The 17164-nt window shown below is 40.2% G+C and overlaps 1 protein-coding gene across 1 annotated transcript in view; it reads left to right on the forward strand.

The window, feature by feature from the left end:
• The first annotated feature begins 16503 nt into the window (after positions 1-16503).
• GLRA1 (glycine receptor alpha 1) overlaps positions 16504-17164 on the forward strand; it is a 75183-nt gene continuing 74522 nt past the window's right edge. The window contains exon 1 of the mRNA XM_063292872.1: positions 16504-16659. Within this exon, the coding sequence (XP_063148942.1) occupies positions 16504-16659 (156 nt within the window). The remainder of the gene's footprint in view (positions 16660-17164) is intronic.

Raw genomic sequence — 17164 nt, forward strand, 5'->3', positions numbered from 1 at the left:
TTATTTCTCCACCATTATTGCATCCATAGATAGCCAACCAGTGGACCTTTTGGGGGAGACACAGACCCTCCTCAGGGGAAGTAACTCTGGGGTCGATCTACAGGGTCACTGTGAGGAATATGCTGAGCATCTGGTGGATAAAGTCACTCAGATTCGCTCTGTGTTGGACTTCAGCTTTGATGCAGGGCCAGTAGAGGTTACGGGGGCTGAGTCTTACATGGTTATCTGGGAGGAGTTTGATCCCGTTGAACCTGAGGAAGTGGACAGGGTTCTTGTAGCTGTTAGTTTGGCCTGCTAGATCCGTGCCCCTGGTCGAGGCTGCCTGGGAGAGGACGTGTGATTGGGTCCGGGCGGTGGTTAATTCCTCTTTGAGGGAGGTGGTGGTCCCACCAGGTCTTAAGGAGGCAGTGGTGCACCCCCTCTTCAAGGGGCCACTGCTTGACCCAACTAATCTGGACAGTTTTCATCCAGTCCCCAACCTCCCCTTTTTAGGGAAGGTTGTAGAGAAAGTGGTTGCCTGGCAGCTTCAAAGAGCTCTGGATGAGGCAGATTATCTGGACCCCTCTCAGTCAGGATTCAGGCCAGGATATGGGACTGCGGCAGCATTGATCATGCTCTTGGATGATCTCTGGCGGGAGCAGGATGAGGGTAGTGCATCCATCCTTGCTCTTCTTGACCTCTCAGCAGCCTTTGATACCATCAATCATGGTATCCTTCTGGACTGGCTTTGGGAGTTGGGGGTGGGTGGCACAGTATTGTGCTGATTCTCCTCCTTCCTCCAGGGTCAGTTCCAGTTAGAGTTGATAGGAAGGGAGAGGTCCAGCCCATGGCCTCTACTTTGTGCATGCCACAGGGCTTGGTCCTCTCTCCCCTCTTATTTAACATCTACATGAGGCCACTGGGTGAGGTGATCTGATGGTTTGGGGTGAGGTATTATCAGTGTATGATCAGTGTATGATCAGTATTTGTCCACCCCAGGCTGCCTGAGTGATGTCGTGGATGTCCTGACTCAGTGCCTAAAGGCTGTAGGGGCCTGGATAGGGAGCAATGGGCTTTGGCTCAACCCAAGCAAGACTGACTGGCTTTGGGTACTCGGACCTTCTAGTACTAAGGTTTTTCTACCTCTGGTCCTGGATGGGGTGGCAGTGCCTCAGACAGACCCAGTGTGCAATCTGGGAGTCCTCTTGGGCTCACAGCTGCTGCTGGAAGAGCAGGGGGTAGCCACAGCTAAAAGGGCCTTTGCACACCTTTGGGTTGTGCACCAGTTGCACCCATTCCTGGACCGGGAGGCTCTGCTCACTCTCACTCATGCCTTCATGACCATCCGTTTGGACTACTGCAACACGTTCTACATGAGGCTGCCCTTGAAGAGCATTTGGAAACTTCAGCTGGTACAGAATGCAGCTGCACGGGTTGTAAATGGTGTCAACTATTCAGCTCATGAAGCACCACTTCTTTGGGGGCTGTTTTGGTTGCCGGTGTGCTTCCGGGTGCAATTCAAGGTGCTGGTTGTCACCTTTAAAGCCTTTCATGGCTTGGGACTGTGTTACCAGAGGGACTATCTTCTCCCAGTTGTTTCTACCCATCTAATCCAGTCTGGCAGGATGGGCATGCTCTGGGTCCTGTCAGCCAAGGAATGTCAGCTGGCAGGAACCAGGAGACGTGCCTTTTCTGCTGTAGCACCTGCCCTCTGGAACATCCTCCCTCTTGAGTTTTGGATGGCCTGTTGGCCTTTCAAAAGGCCTTGAAGACCTTGCTATGTGCGCAGGCCTGGGGTCCTGAGTGTGTGAAGGGTCACATTTCCTGGCTATATTGACACCAACTGATTATATCTCTTGGCTGCTATTTATATTTAATTTCTTTTTTTGTATTATGTTTTAACTGTTTTAATTGTTTTTATGATTGTTCGCCACCCAGAGTCACTGGTTTGAAATGGGTGGCTATATAAATTGAGCAAATAAATAAATCAATAAATAATAAAGTGAGCAGAGTTTTGATGATGAAAACCAGGAAGTCTTAAGAACTACATCTTTTATATCCATTGTCTGCCACTCATGTACTGTAGTTCTGTAAAAACCACTTAAGCAGTATTTTTGCTCCTTTAATGCCAAAAAGTAAATTATGCTAGTTTGCTTTATGAGTAAATTAGGGCATATGAGGGATTTCACCACCTGGAAATGTTTGTTGTAGGGAGAGGACATTTCAGCTTTGCTTACTTCAGGCCACAGTAATAGCTGACTGTTTTCTGCCAAGCTGTCAAATCAAATTTTACTTCTTGGTTGCATTTGGCAGTTAGAATTGGAAGGGTCATTTAGCTGTTAAGCAATTTGCTTGGGGGACAGCCCCCTGAAATCCAGGAGCAGAGGGACAGGATCTTAGTAAAGATTCAGCCATTCACTGGTAGCAGAAGAAAGTTAAAGTGCTTCTGAAACCTGAATACGTGTAGTATAATCATACAGTGGAAAGAACTGAGTGAACTGCAACCCAGGGATGTGGAATTTGGGGGCCCTTCAGAAATTGCTGAACTAACCTTCTCAGCATCCCTCACCATCGGCCATATTGGCTTTGGCTGCAAGTTATAATTCAACAACATCTGGAAGGCCAAGATTTCCCCATACTGAACCGGAGTCATTCTTGAGCAAAAAGTTGACATGGTTTTGAGAATAGTGTTAGTCTTTGTTTCTGGATACCAGACATGTACCAGATACATACCATGGATCAGCCTTGATACAGCTGATATAAATGAACTAATGGCCTAGTTTCCTCTGGGATGAATTGCACACTTCTGCTCTGGTCTCGCTCAGGATTAGATCTCAGCAGATTACAGTGCTGATGGCTTAAATGTATTTTCCCAATCTGGTGCCCTCCAGATGTTTTGGAACTGTTCCATCTGGCAGGGTCCAGGAGGCACACCTTCTCTGCAGTGGCGCCCACCCTTTGGAAGATTCTTCCCCCAGAAATAAGGCATATTCCATCTCTTGTGTTTTTTCATGAACAACTAAAAACCTGGTTTTGCCACCTTGCTTGGGGCAGGAGGGGGAGTAATCAGTCCTGGAGATGGTTAGCACCCTAAATGGCCTCTTAGACATATGTGAGCGATTTTCCAACTAGCATCGTCATCTGGATTTCATACTGTATTTATTTCGATATTATATTTGTATGTATATTTTTATGGCATTTTAATGTTTTATCCCAGTTGTAAACCTCCCAGAGTCCCCCCTTTGGGGGCAGATGGGCGGTGGCAAATTTGATAAATAAATAAATAACTCCCAGAATTCTCAGTAAGTATCCAAAGGTAGTAAATTGGAGAAAATGTAGTTAAACAATTTCAAAAGTTCTACTACCCAGAAAAACCTTAAATAAACGAATAAACAAGTATGTTTTTTGAAACCCAAGAATTTTAAAATAGCTAAGGGATAAGCCTAAGAAAAATAAACTGTTGTGTCATAAACTGATTGGTTTTCATTTTTGGTTTTGGGGAGGATTTGGATTTCTTGTTTTGTTTTGTTTTGTTTTAGATTAGATTAAATCTCGTTCAGTCTGGTTGCATTTAATGTCAAGTAAAGCTGTTATATGGCATTAGATTGTATCTTGGACATCTCAAAATGTTGCATGTGTTTAACTGAAAAACAGGGGACAGATATCTTGGAATGGGCATCAAATGGTTTAAACCTGGAATTCCCTCTTCTGTTCTGAGTGATTGGGCAATGAATTAATTACCATTTCAGGTCTGCTGTGCTATGAAAATATTTAACTTGGAACATGAAAACGTGGGTTGTTTTCTGACAGGAAATATGGAAATATCTGAATTCTCCCATATGCTTGCTTGTTAACTTTCCATCAATGTATTAATTACAACAATAACAAGTACATAGTGTCATGGAAAGATTTTGTCATAGCACATTACAAGAAGTATAACTTCAGGGTAGGAAAATATAAATGATATTAATATTCAAAATATGACTGAATCTGTCATTCGACCTTGTTCTTTGAATATGTGTGCGTGTGCATATGTGTGCATGCGTGCATGTATATATTCATATATGGCTCCAGGTCCTAAAATCATCTGTGAAAATCCTGTTTTGAGTATCCTAAATAACCACAGTAGGATATTCCATCATGGAGAGAGAAATGATTTGGCACTCATGCTGAAGTCTGTCCAGATCTAGGCAAAGTTGTATTTATTTTCCTAACAGTTAACCAGCTGAGTTACACGTAATTTAAATCAGTTTAAGTATCTGCATTAATATCATTTTGGGAGAATATCTTCTTGATGGCTGTGGCAAAGGCTTTGGAACTCCTGGCCAGAGAAGATCAGGGAAGATTTCTTCCCAGCTAGCCTACCATCATCGTCTAAAACTCATTTTGACTCAGGCTGTTGGCATTTAAGCCAGTCTACCTACTGAGGTGGATTCCTGCAAGTCCTGTTATCTGTGTTTTAATTGACTCAGGTGTTTTTTTTAGTACAAACATGGGTATTAGTATATTAAAATAATAAATATTAGAATTCCAGCTGCTACTATGAAGATTGGTGTGTTTTGCCCTGGAAGTTTTTTTATGACATTTCATTTCAACCGTTCTGACACCAGGATCCTGGTTGTTGTATCTGAATGTTCAGTTTCATTTTATGTTGAGAGATGTTCTTCTTTGTTTATTGTATGTCTTCCAAAGAACCTCTGTTATGGTATGACTCACAAATACAGTCAACAAGCAGGCAAACTGTGGATGATGATTACATAAAATAATCTACTGGAATCATTAAAGGAATCATGATTTGAAAGTGAATTTCAGAAGTATATTGCATTTAGTGTTACATAAATATGAATTTAGCAATTTCATCAGCATCCATAAGGTAAGAATGCAGATTTCAGGTGATTGTATTACCTTGGAGAATTTCATTTAGCAGATCCACATTTGTCTGGTACTACAATATTTTATTGCAGAGAGGAATCCTCTTAATAGGACTTTACTGAAGTCTTTGGATGCTTCCTAGTTTAATACAGTCTGAAAAATTTGCTTTATCTTATATATTATTGAGAAGGAGACAATGGATGCAGTAACAATTTAAATGTTCTGCCATGGGAAACAAATCAGAGTGCTCTGGGCAGTATTTCTTCATTAGTTCTCTGCTAAACAACAACATGACAATAATAGATTTATTAATCCCAGAACACCTGGAGAAAGTCTTACAGCCACTTGAAATCATTAGTCCTTTGAAAATGCTACACACTAGGTTGGGGAGATAATTTTGTTTTCACAATAGAGAAACTAAAGAGAGGTATTTGGGCCTCTGGATTTTAAGGTAAAACTGAAAACACTATAGGATATCTTCATCTGTGGTCAAAGCCAACTCATTTTCAGGATGCGTAAAAAACACAAATATCTTTAACTTACCATTCCCCCATCACCCCCATAACTTCCTTTTGAAAAACAACTTTTATCTTTAGTTGGTGGCTTTTTGTACATTATGGAAATGATTGAGTGTCAGGAGGATGGAAGGGATAGCAGAGAGGCCAGGGACCATACAGAGAGGCCAATCTTGCAGACCGCAAAACCTATAGGATACACCTGAGCAAATGCACCCTATGGCTGCAAGGAGCCAGGAAAAGGGGGGAAACAACAGTTGCCGAGTGAAGAACCAGATCTAATTTGGGCTGGTCCAGCTTCAGGCTGCCCTTTAGACCCTTGTAGAGGTTTGCAGACATGTGCTTTGGAAATGGTGTGTAAGGCTTGCTCATGGTGGGGCAAAGTGACTTTGTGGATGTTGCCTTTATAAATGTTGGTTCCCTGTTCACCTCAAACTGTAATGTTCCCTGTTCCTCACTTAAATGGGAAACTCTATCAATTGTAATAACCAACTCAAACTAATATTTTTTATAAATGCTCACCTTCTCCCTGTAATGGTACTAGAAATGCAAATAGTGTAAGGAAAGGAAAGATCAAGCAATGAGGTATTCAGGAATGTTCAGAAAATGCCAAAATTGTTCCCGGTTTGCCATGAAACTACCCAGACCTCATATTTTGCATATTGATGTGCTGCATGTTAAAAACTCAGGAGAAGTCTTTGAAGGTAACATGTTCAGACATCTCTTTGACAAAAATATTCAGTTTAGCAATGCTCCAGTGGTTCAGTTACTTAAAGAATGAATGAAAGGGGAACATCAGAACTTACATATCTTGAAACTGCCCGAGATAGGGGTCATTAACAGGATGTATTAATCCTTTTACCAAGAAGGAAAAAAGGGAAGCAATTTAAGACCACCTTTACTTACTAATTTGTTTGTACAACATTTTATATACTTCTTGGGACTTAAGGTAATTTACAGTAACACAAGCAAAATAATATAAAAATGCAAATACAAATAAAACAAACAAATGACAGCTGTTCACCATTAGTGCCCAAATACCCCCAAACTTAACAAGATCTTAAGTGCCTTCCTAAAGACCAAATGGTTAGGGACACCCTGTGCTTCAATACACATTCCTGAGTGTGGGGAAAGCCACAGAGAAAGCCTGAAGTGGAGTTCTTCAGGGTTTCATGCAGGGTGAGAACCCTCCACCTTCCCTCCACATGGATAGGTGAACTCTTGCAGGAACAGTCTTTTAAGTATCTGCAAACCAAGCCTCACAGGGCTTTGTGGGTGATAACAGGCACTTTAAATTGGACCTGGAAGCAAATGAGTAACCAATGTAGCAATTGTAAATTTGGTGTCACATTGCTAGATCCACTTGCCCCCAGTTAACAGATGAGCCACTGCATTTTGGACCAGTTGTAGGTTCTAGTCATCATCAAAGGCATTGTAAAGTGCATTGTGGTAGTCAACCACAAGGTCATGAGGGCACCGGTTACATTTGTGAGGGCCTCCCTGTCCAAATAGGCCTGCAATTGGGGCAACAGATGAAGGTGGGCAAAGGCATAAACGTTTCTTCCCATACACACTGACTAGAACTGCCCACTGAGGAAGAAGCCTGAAGCAGTATAAAACAGTGCCTCCAATTCCTATCAAGAGGTCTACTAGGACCAGGACTGATGACCTCCTTTCATAAAGACTCCAATAAAGGACATACACCACAACAACCAAGCTCAGTCCCATCCCCATGCCTGAAAATCTATTTCCTTTAGGACACTCTGTAGCTAAAGTGCCACCACCTTCTCTAAAACATTCCCTAGAAAGGGGAAGTTAGTTGGAGATTTGCTGGATTGGTTGTTGTCTCAAATATCTGTATTAATAGATTGCCTTTTCAGAAGGGGAGGTACAACTTCCTCCTTCAAGGCAGGTGGTAGCACTGTCTCCCTCAAGGAGACATTAATCATCTCTTGTATCAAGCCATGTATGCCTCACCCAGCTGCATAAATAAGCAATGGACCCAGCGTGTAGGTGGCAGAGCTCATAGATCTCTATGCATATCTCCACAAGTTCAAAAGACTCCCAGATAGTCTAACATAGTGTTTCTCAACCTTGGCAACTTTAAGAAGTGTGGACTTCAACTCCCAGAATTCCCCAGCCAGCCATGCTTTGAGTTGAAGGCCACACATTTTAAAGTTGCTAAGGTTGAGAATCACTGGTCTAACAAGACATTACTCAAGCCTTCTCGCTAGACCCTACCCAGGTGGAATCCAGCTCTGTGAGAATGTGAGCGATTATCTGCAAACAAACTCACAGGCAAGTTACAACAGTCTGCAGAAGGACCTTCACTCCCATCTTTCCCCAAAAGCATGTAAACTTGAACAGAACTGCCAGACTCAAGTCTGCAAATGCACAAGCAAAGAGAAGTGTGCACACTTCACTGTTCTTATTACCATGGTATATTTCTGAACATTGGTATGTAATTGTGTTTGGTTACATTCAGTCTTTATTTTCCTCTAGACATTTCTTCTTTGCTTCACCTCCCACAGCTCCACAGTAAATCTGTGGGTTTACTTACAAGGAGTCCCCTGGGAACTGCAAGGAAACAAAGGCTGCTCAACAATAATCTTATCCAACAGTTTTGCTGTTTCCACATTCCAGAAATTGGTAAGCTACATGACAGAGCTGCCTGCAAGATTCCTGGGGGATTTCCCAAGCACCCTCAGAAAGCCCACTGCATCTGGAACATGCCCATTGAGATGGACCATCCTCATATCCCCTGCAGAGGTTTAGCATACTGGAGATGTGCATATGAACCAGAAAGTGATCTGATATAACAAAAGACTGATGACAACATCTTCCATCTTCGGATCACTTTGTTACTGCCCCATATAAAAAACAGATCCAACATGTGACAATCCTGTCCCACACCATCCACCTGCTAACCTCCCAACCACCCCACCTCTCTGTCCAGGTACTGAAAAAAATGTTCAAAAGTAAAGTAAATAGGAGGGGCGGATGTGTGTATGTTTCACTCTTGCAACATATACTGTATGTCTTTACTGTTCAGGCTGCGACAATTATGAACCACTACTACGACACATCCAAATGATCAATAGAAAGCCACTGAGTGTTAAAAGTGTTCTGTGTCTCTTTTTGCCTCTAGTGGCCACTTTCTCATCATCAAAAAGAGGAAATGCATCCCCAAACAAGTCTATACAAAAGGAAACAAAGGCACATAACCTTTGCATGAACTGATTATACAGATGGATGCAGATTTAGAAATAATCTAAATAGAAGTGCCACCCATATAATCATAGCAGAAAGGACTGAACAGGCAATCTGTGTGCCTGTTCAACCTGCTTTCCAGGTGCTAAATAAAATCTTTTGGCTGGAGCAGCTATGGAATGGCTCTGTTGCATTTCAAAACCTGTACCTAGCCCCTGAGAAAGGAGAATGCTAACGGCACTGAAGCTAAAAGTAAGTCTTCTCTATATCAAAGATACCAGACAATGTTTTTGAATTGCATCCTTCAACTTGCCCATGCTGACTGGGGAAACAAAATGGTTTCAGCAACAGATGCCAAACCATGGATCCTGTTTTCAAACTTGAGAGGTGAACAGGGATTTTCTGTAGTCAAAGCAGTACCCATCAGCAGTACTAGAAGAGGAGAATCTATATCCATATGTATGGAGAGCAAAAATGCTGATGAGGAAAAAAGCACACCAGTCCAGTCTGAACTGAGGATACTCAGCAGACCTGGAATGTGGATTCATTATTGGCAGATACTCGAAAAAGAATGTAAGGCTGTAGGAGGAAATGAGACAAAGATTACCACCAGGCTCCGTTTCTAAGTTCTCATTGCAACCTTTTATTTTAGGCCCTACCTTGTTCTTTCTGAACCTCTTATGATCCTCTCCTGCCTTGAAAAACCATGTGTATCAGATGTTGGGGTAATGCCTTCACATATTTGTAGATTTTCTCATCCTCCTGCAATATATCAGACTACAGGTTTTATGACTCTTTGTGCAGTGCAGTGCAGTGCAAGCCAGCCACCACTCCTACACAAGGAACACTTGGAAGGGAATGAATTGAAAGAAAAAAAGGGCACGCAGGGAAGCTTAACTGCTTCCCTCTTTGCTACCCTTTACTAGTAATTCATTCCCCTCAATGTTAACTTCCTAGGTTGGCCAACAGGTATCTGACAAAAGCTTACACTGGGATTTTGCTACTTAAACCAAGTCCACAAGAAAAGAAGCAGTATTCAGTATATATCTGAATGCTGAGGTTTAAGGAAGAATAATTTCCAGAATCAGTATTGTTCAAATGTTAGTGGTAACTATGTTGTTTTTATGCACAAAAGCACTTTTTGAATTTTGGTTTGATTTGTGCGATGAGCTGATTGGAACCCATGTGGTCTAATGGTTACAGTGCTGGATTATGGCAATGGAGGTTGTTATAGGTTGAGGTTCATACTCATCACGAGAGTTCATAAATTGATCACCACCTCTCAACCTTAAGATCACTGATGAGATTGCTGTTATGATTATAACCTTGGACGAGAGAATATTATCCTATGATACCTTGATGTTCTAGAAGAAAACAGGATAGAAATCTAGCAGATAAACAGATTCATTGGGCAGTTATAATGACAGGAAATCATGAAGATGGAAAAGAGAGAATGTTGACTCCAAGATACAGTCCTATTCACCAACCTTCTGCAACCCTATACCTTTCAGAATATGTTCAACAATTCCCATAACCTGCTAGTATACTCATTGACCATACGTGGGGATTATGAGAATTGTAGTCTTATATATCTGGATCCTGTAAAGTTGAAGAATGGCTAGGTGTGATGGAGATTATAGTCCAGTGTACATAAAGGACAAGGCACAACACTGGATAAAGTTTGCTCCAGTTATTAATCCTATGTCATGAGCTTCCTTTATTCCTATTTATCCATCCATTTTATTTTATTTTATTTTATTTTATTTTATTTTATTTTATTTTATTTTATTTTATTTTATTTTATTTTATTTTATTTTATTTTATTTTATTTTATTGCTAAATTCTCAAACCAATACAAGGCAATTACTATATTTAAAATTAAAAATCACAACAAAAGAATACAAAGCACAAACAGCAATAAATGCATCAAAAACAGAAGAGCACAAAAATCAACCAGAGGAATTTGTTAAAAGTGTTTTAGAAAACAGTATCAATATCTACTTAAAATGCAGGCAGTGACAGGACCACTCAGACAGCTCTGGGGATAAATTCTTTCATATGAGGGCCATGAAGAAGCCTATTTTTCCTTGTCCCTGCCAATTGATATCCAGCAGAGGGAAAGCAGTAGGAAGAATTTCTGAAATGTAGTGAAATTGTTGAAGAGGGTATGAGGCATGTGCTTCTTTGCATTGCAGTGCCTTGTCATTATTAAGCATGCCAACCAGTGCCAACCTCTTACCCTCAAAATGTAAAAAGAAATTTAAATTTGCAAGTAAAACTAATTTAAATGTGCTCCTTGGTCCAAATAATAGAATTCAAATGCCTATGCAGCATTCAAAGACCTTGATCATGGGCCACTCATTAACTAATTGATCAGTACATTGTTTCCCCACTTTCTTTTCAGAATTGAGAAGGAGCAACCATTTGTAGCATTCAAATGTGGTGATGGGACATCTTACCTAGTACATGGGGACTGGAGGTCCATTAACAGCAATGCTTTCTTCCTTGATTTTGTATCAATGCTACCCTACCTTCAAAGCTTTGCCTGCTAGGCACAATTAAGACTTTTTGCATGTGGGGAAAACATGACACTAATGAGGCATATAGTTTAGTCTGTGGCTAGAATTTTTATTGAAGTTGCAAGGCACAATTAGAATGTCTATGCTGAAAGCATCCTTGCTAGAAAATCTGCACATGGCTAGAACTGCTGCAAGAGAAAATATTCCCCAGTATATGTAAATACTCCCCTAGTCTTTATGATCTTTGGTATCCTCTTACATAAGAAACAATCCTGTGCTGTTCAGGAAATAACAGTTTGTAGAAATGAAATTATGCTTTTAGCAGTAGCCTCAACTTTCATCCTAAGTCAATTTGTGGTTTGTTAACCACCACCTTCCTCTGACATCCCTCTCCAATATATCAAACTTCAGCCATCAGTCTGACATCCGATCTAGTGGTGCAGAAGTTGCTAAAAGCCATTCCAAATTCCTTGGATGTTCATTCAAAACCAGAGCACTGCTTTTAAGAAAGCATGTAATTGTCATATGTTTGAAAGAAAATTCAAAATTCTGTCTTAAAGTTTTAAAATTACCCTGTAATGGTATGAGTCTCCCAACTTAATTTTTTTTAAAGCCTCATGATTGTTTTCTCTGTCTCTTTTGTTTTATTATAACATTAACTTTCCTCACACTTACCATAGTATGTCTAAGAATCTTATATGGCAAAAGAAAAAATTCCATATCCCACCTGCTCTTCAACTCCACATTTTGCAAACCTGTCATATTATGGCTTTTGGATCTGGAAGTAATAACATAGAAACTTCATTACCCACTCACATTAATAAAGATACCTGGGAATATATTAAGCGGTCTTACATCAGCTATAGTATATATCTGTCTCAATCATATAGTATAGAATAGTATAAAAGCTGAACATTGTAGATAGTTTTCATCCACAACAGCATGCATGCACGAACTTTCTATGTAGCTCCTTACTCCAAATTCAGCTGCAGCTCTCCTATTAAATAAAGTGAAATTAAACCTAGCAGTTTTATGAAAGAACCAGCTTACTTTGAAAAAGTCCATGGTTTTAGTCTTTTATGTAGGATCTTTGAATGCATCCACTTTCCAACTTGCCCTTCCCAACAGATTCTACAGAGCCTTCATCTAAGTTGTATTCTGTTCATCACTAAACTATATCCCTGACTACACTTATTCAGATTCATAAGACAAGCTTTGGTTGGACGATAAGACTCATGCATGAAGTGAAAACAAAGCAAACCAACTAGTAGCCAGAAAGCTGGTACTATAGAACAAACTCAAAAGTACATGTGCCTGAATATAATAAACTGTCACTATAATTTCCAACTGAAAGTCATTCCTACAGTGGTTCTATTTTTTTTTTAGATTTTTTTATCTCACCTTTATTATTTTATAAATAACTCAAGGCAGTGAACATACCTAATACTCCTTCCTCCTCCTGTTTTCCCCACAACCACCACCCTGGGAGGTGAGCTGGGCTGAGAGGGAGTGACTGGCCCAAAGTTGCCCAGCTGGCTTTCATGCCCAAGGCGGGACTAGAACTCACAGTCTCCTCTATTCTAGCCTGGTGCCTTAACCACAATACCATTGATAAGGTCAATTTGACTAATCAATAAATACATACATACAACTACCACTAGACCAGACTGGCTATTTTACCCTTGCCCTCTTTATCTGGCTTATTCCAAGAGGAATATGCCAGAGTCCTTGGTTCAGGTCACATCCAACTGGATCAGAAGGCTTTACTCATAGTCATTCATGCCCTTGTCACCACATGGCTAGATTATTGCAATGGTGTTCTACCTGGGGCTGGCCTTGAACACCATCCAGAAGTTTCAACTGGTGCAACCAAAGAAAGAATCTCAATCTCATTGGTTTCACCATCAATATTTTTATATACTGCATATAAAAACTGATGTGAAACCAATGAAATTGAGATTCTTTCTTTTAAGCAGGAAGTGGGCACTTACAATGAAGCAGCAGGAGATCAGCGGTTGTGAAAAGGAGGTAAGAGAAAGGATGAGGAGGAAGAGACAGAGACAGAGCAAAGAGGTAGGCGGCAGGAGGCAAAGCTGTGAGAAGATACGTCACTGATAATCCTACCAGGAACCTTATTAAATTGGTTCTCGTATTCACAGAAGAAAAGTTCCAGCTAATCAGATTGGCTACAGAGAGACCATGTCCAGAGATGTACCCTCTTCCCTTATGGTTTGTGTGATTTAGACTAAGTATTAGGGTATAATTTGTATAAGTTGTAGCTTGTCTGAATCTCCTCTAGGCTTATCAGTTGTACTGGGCTAATTGCTTGGTAGCTTCCTCTTTATTTATGGCATATATGGAACACCCTTCTCCTTGAGATCCAGCAGGCCCCTACCCTTTGAACCTTCCAGAAAGCACTTAAGAGCTGGCTTTTCTCCCAAGGGTTGGGACAGGGTGAGGTTAGAGTGGGAGAAGAGTGTTGTGGGCTGCATCAGGGAAGTTTGGTTGTGGCATCAGATTTTCCTGTTTTTGGTTTTATTGTTTTTACCATTTGCACATATTGTTTTATCCTTTGGCTGTGAGCTGCCCAGAGTTTTGGTTTTAAGATGGGCAGCCATATAAATGTTATAAGCAAGTAAGTAAATAAATAAATGCAGCAAGTCTGGATTCAATGAGTTATCCAAGTGGAGACAGATCGGTGACTGACAAATAACTATAAAGTCCTAACATCCCAAAGTACCAGCAGTTAACATACAGTATCTCTGCAGGATATGCAGGATGATAAGACCTCGTCAGTCCTTCTGCAACTTCCTACCACCTTATGTTTTCTTTTCCTCTCCTACCTATATTATACTTCTGGACTAGAGCCTCATACATAAGTGTGCAATATTACATTAGTGTGCAGCATTAATAGCAGTATTATATCCTAGTGATATAGTGCTAAAGAGTCCCTATACCACTGATGGTCAGACAATAGGGGAACACCATAATATTCTGGAGAAAATGGGAAAGTGAGCCCTCTTCCAGTGCATAGAAGGGAAAGAGTGTGTGTAGGGCTGTGTGTATGACATTATCTACTTCTGTGTGCATAAACATGAAGATCTGTACAGCCCTAACTTAACCAACTGCCATTGCAAGTAGCTTTGTGGCCAAAATGTTTGCTCATCCCTGCCTTAGACCATCTGCAATCAAACCTCTGCATCATGGATTTTGATTCCAAAAACAGAAGTATACAGGAATAATGAACAGAGGATGAGTTTGGGCTCTGTTTCCCCCACCCCCCTATGATAACTCCTCTGCCACTGAATGTTGCAGTTCTCTTGATGAAGAAGTAAATGTCAGGACTCTTACAATTCAAGCTCAACTCTTTGTGACTTCATGAATTCATCCATATAATTTTCCTGGCCCCATTGCAGAAGTGGTTTGTCATTGCCTTCTTCCAAGATATTTCTTCAAGTGTCCCATCTAGTCCACAGCCCTACAATTTCCTTGTTGTCTCCTATCCAAGCACTGAACAAAGTCTGTATTTTTAGTTTGTACTTTTAATTTTTTTAAAAACAAAATTTTAAGATTAAAGATTGTTTAATCTTTAATCTTAATATATATAATATTTAATATTATTTATATATATATATATATATATATATATATATATATATATATATTGTGTGTGTGTGTGTGTGTGTATGATTGATTAGGTGATGCCTTCTAGATGGGCACTGATCACATACAGCCACTCTATTATCTTAGAGGGAAATTGAAAACTGGAGCTTATTCTCTTCAGAATAAGCAATAATACCTAATGCCCAGGATAGATGTGATCCTGGGCATTAGGTATTATTGACTAGACCAACACTCAAGTGACCAACACTCAAGTTTTTTGGGTGGAAGGAGTGGGTTAGGGAGAAAGATAGTTACCCCTCCTGACTTATCTCACATATCAGTATATCACATATCACCGTGCAGACAAACTGCATATCACATGAAAATGGGTATATTATTATGGAGAAAAATAGAATACATACAGTATAAGAATTGAAACTAAATGACAGAACATGTGAATAAATGAAATGACTAACATTTCTACTTCTGAAGGCACACACATTCTAAAATCATGTTATTATTTTTTTTTAAAGCAAAGCTTCCTTGCACTTAGGCCCCTAGGTATTACGAAATGTCATAAGAGAGTCTTTTTGCTTTAAGCTTTCAGGTATCTTGAATCAAGTATCCACATCTAAGGATTTCTGCCTACTTCACTCAGCACTCATATTTTCCACAGAGGTACATGAATACTCTCTGAAATCCACATGCATGTGTTAGGAATGAATGACAGATGATAGATAGATAGATAGATAGATAGATAGATAGATAGATAGATAGATAGATAGATAGATAGTAAAAGGAATACATAGAATATACATGTACCATTGCCTATCTGCTATATATTTTATACCTGGTTGCTTTGAAAAATACTGCTGAGTGTCCATGATAAGCATGTTTGTAAAACAAAGAGGTTTAAAAAGGGGGGAGGGGTGTCCATTATCTCTCTTACTCCTGGTTTATACCTTTGCCTTTTTTAATCAAAGGTCCTGGAGGAGAAGGAGGCATTACAATGTATTCTATATTACCAGGTGGCTAATAATTTAAATAGAATCTTTTCTTGAGATCCACTTTTCCTATAACTGAAAAAGCTTACAGCAGTAATTACTACAGTATAAAACAAACAAACAAAAATGTCCCGCCTTGTATGAAAACTTCTTAATTGCTCAATCCAGCCAACATTAAACACTTAACTGCAGATGATTTGAACAGGAGCAATTAACATTTAAATCTCTTCCTCTTCTGATTCAGGAAAATCAGAAGTGCTCCATTTCATGCCTGCAATAGACTACTAAAAGCATATAAATGTGATCATGACTGGAAAATGCTATGAGCTGCAGTTGTAAGTACATTTGGGGGAAATCCTTTATTTTTAATCTCCCTGGGGTTTAATTCTATGCATAGGAAGGAGGAAAGGAATGAATTACATTACTTATGTATTTGATATAAGCAGTCAATAGAAAACAGCCTCTCTTATCTTTTAATTCCCACTGATTTAATTCTTCCCCTTTGGCTGAATTTTTTTCACTGCTGTTGTCACTGAGTCGGTATCCAGCTGTGAAAAAAAATATTGCTTACCACCAAAGGCTTCTCTGTTTCCCCTCAATTTAGTCGTAAAATAAGTCAAGAAAGTTACAGGCTTGAATGTTACTGCGTGGAGGATAACTCATCAGTGACTAAACACGCAGCAGGATACCAACTAATAAAGCTAAGTACATTCAGAACAACCGTGGCTCTCTTTGGACATGCAAGTACAACAGACTGACATTTATATCATTCAGTGATATGAAAAATCTCAGGGAGCGACCATGCCTTTGTTACATCTAAACAGATATTTAATGGCCAGATGTGCAAACGGCTTCACAGAGGAAAAGTACATCAAGTTCCAGGACTGCCTTTCAGAGACAGAGGTAAACATGGATCTGAGGCACAGAGTGTGTGAAAGCACTACTAGACAAGAGAAGGTAATTTCCACAAAGCAAGCGTGGCAAATGAACCAAATCCAGACTTAGGATCTGCCTCCTTTCTCAAGTTGAGGGGATGGATTCAAAGAACAGAGGCACAGGGCGAACACCTGATCCGAAAATTATTTCTTAAAAAAACGTTAGAACGATCCATTAAGTGCCTAAAGGTCAATGTAGAGAAACTTGATTGACTTTCAAGTTCTTCTCAGACTCAGGTGCTCTAAAAGAAAAACAAGGATTTTTATCCCCTCCCCCCCTTTTTTTTAAATGTCTCTAGGATTTGGAGAAACCGCGTGTTTTCAGGGTACTGATATTGAGAAATGAAAAATGGTCACGCTCAGCGCGAGGCGTTCGGCGAAGTGAAACTGGCAAGCTCTTTCTTACCTCTTTCTCCCTGTGTGTAGTTTCCCAACTCCGTTCCGGTGAAAATCAGCGGAAAGACAGCAAGGAAAAGGAAAGAACCAAAGAAAGGCTAGGAACGCGCGCGCGTGGCTCTGCGGCTGCC

This window comes from Candoia aspera, chromosome 2, assembly GCF_035149785.1.
Source record: "Candoia aspera isolate rCanAsp1 chromosome 2, rCanAsp1.hap2, whole genome shotgun sequence".
Classification (NCBI taxonomy): Eukaryota; Metazoa; Chordata; class Lepidosauria; order Squamata; family Boidae; genus Candoia; species Candoia aspera.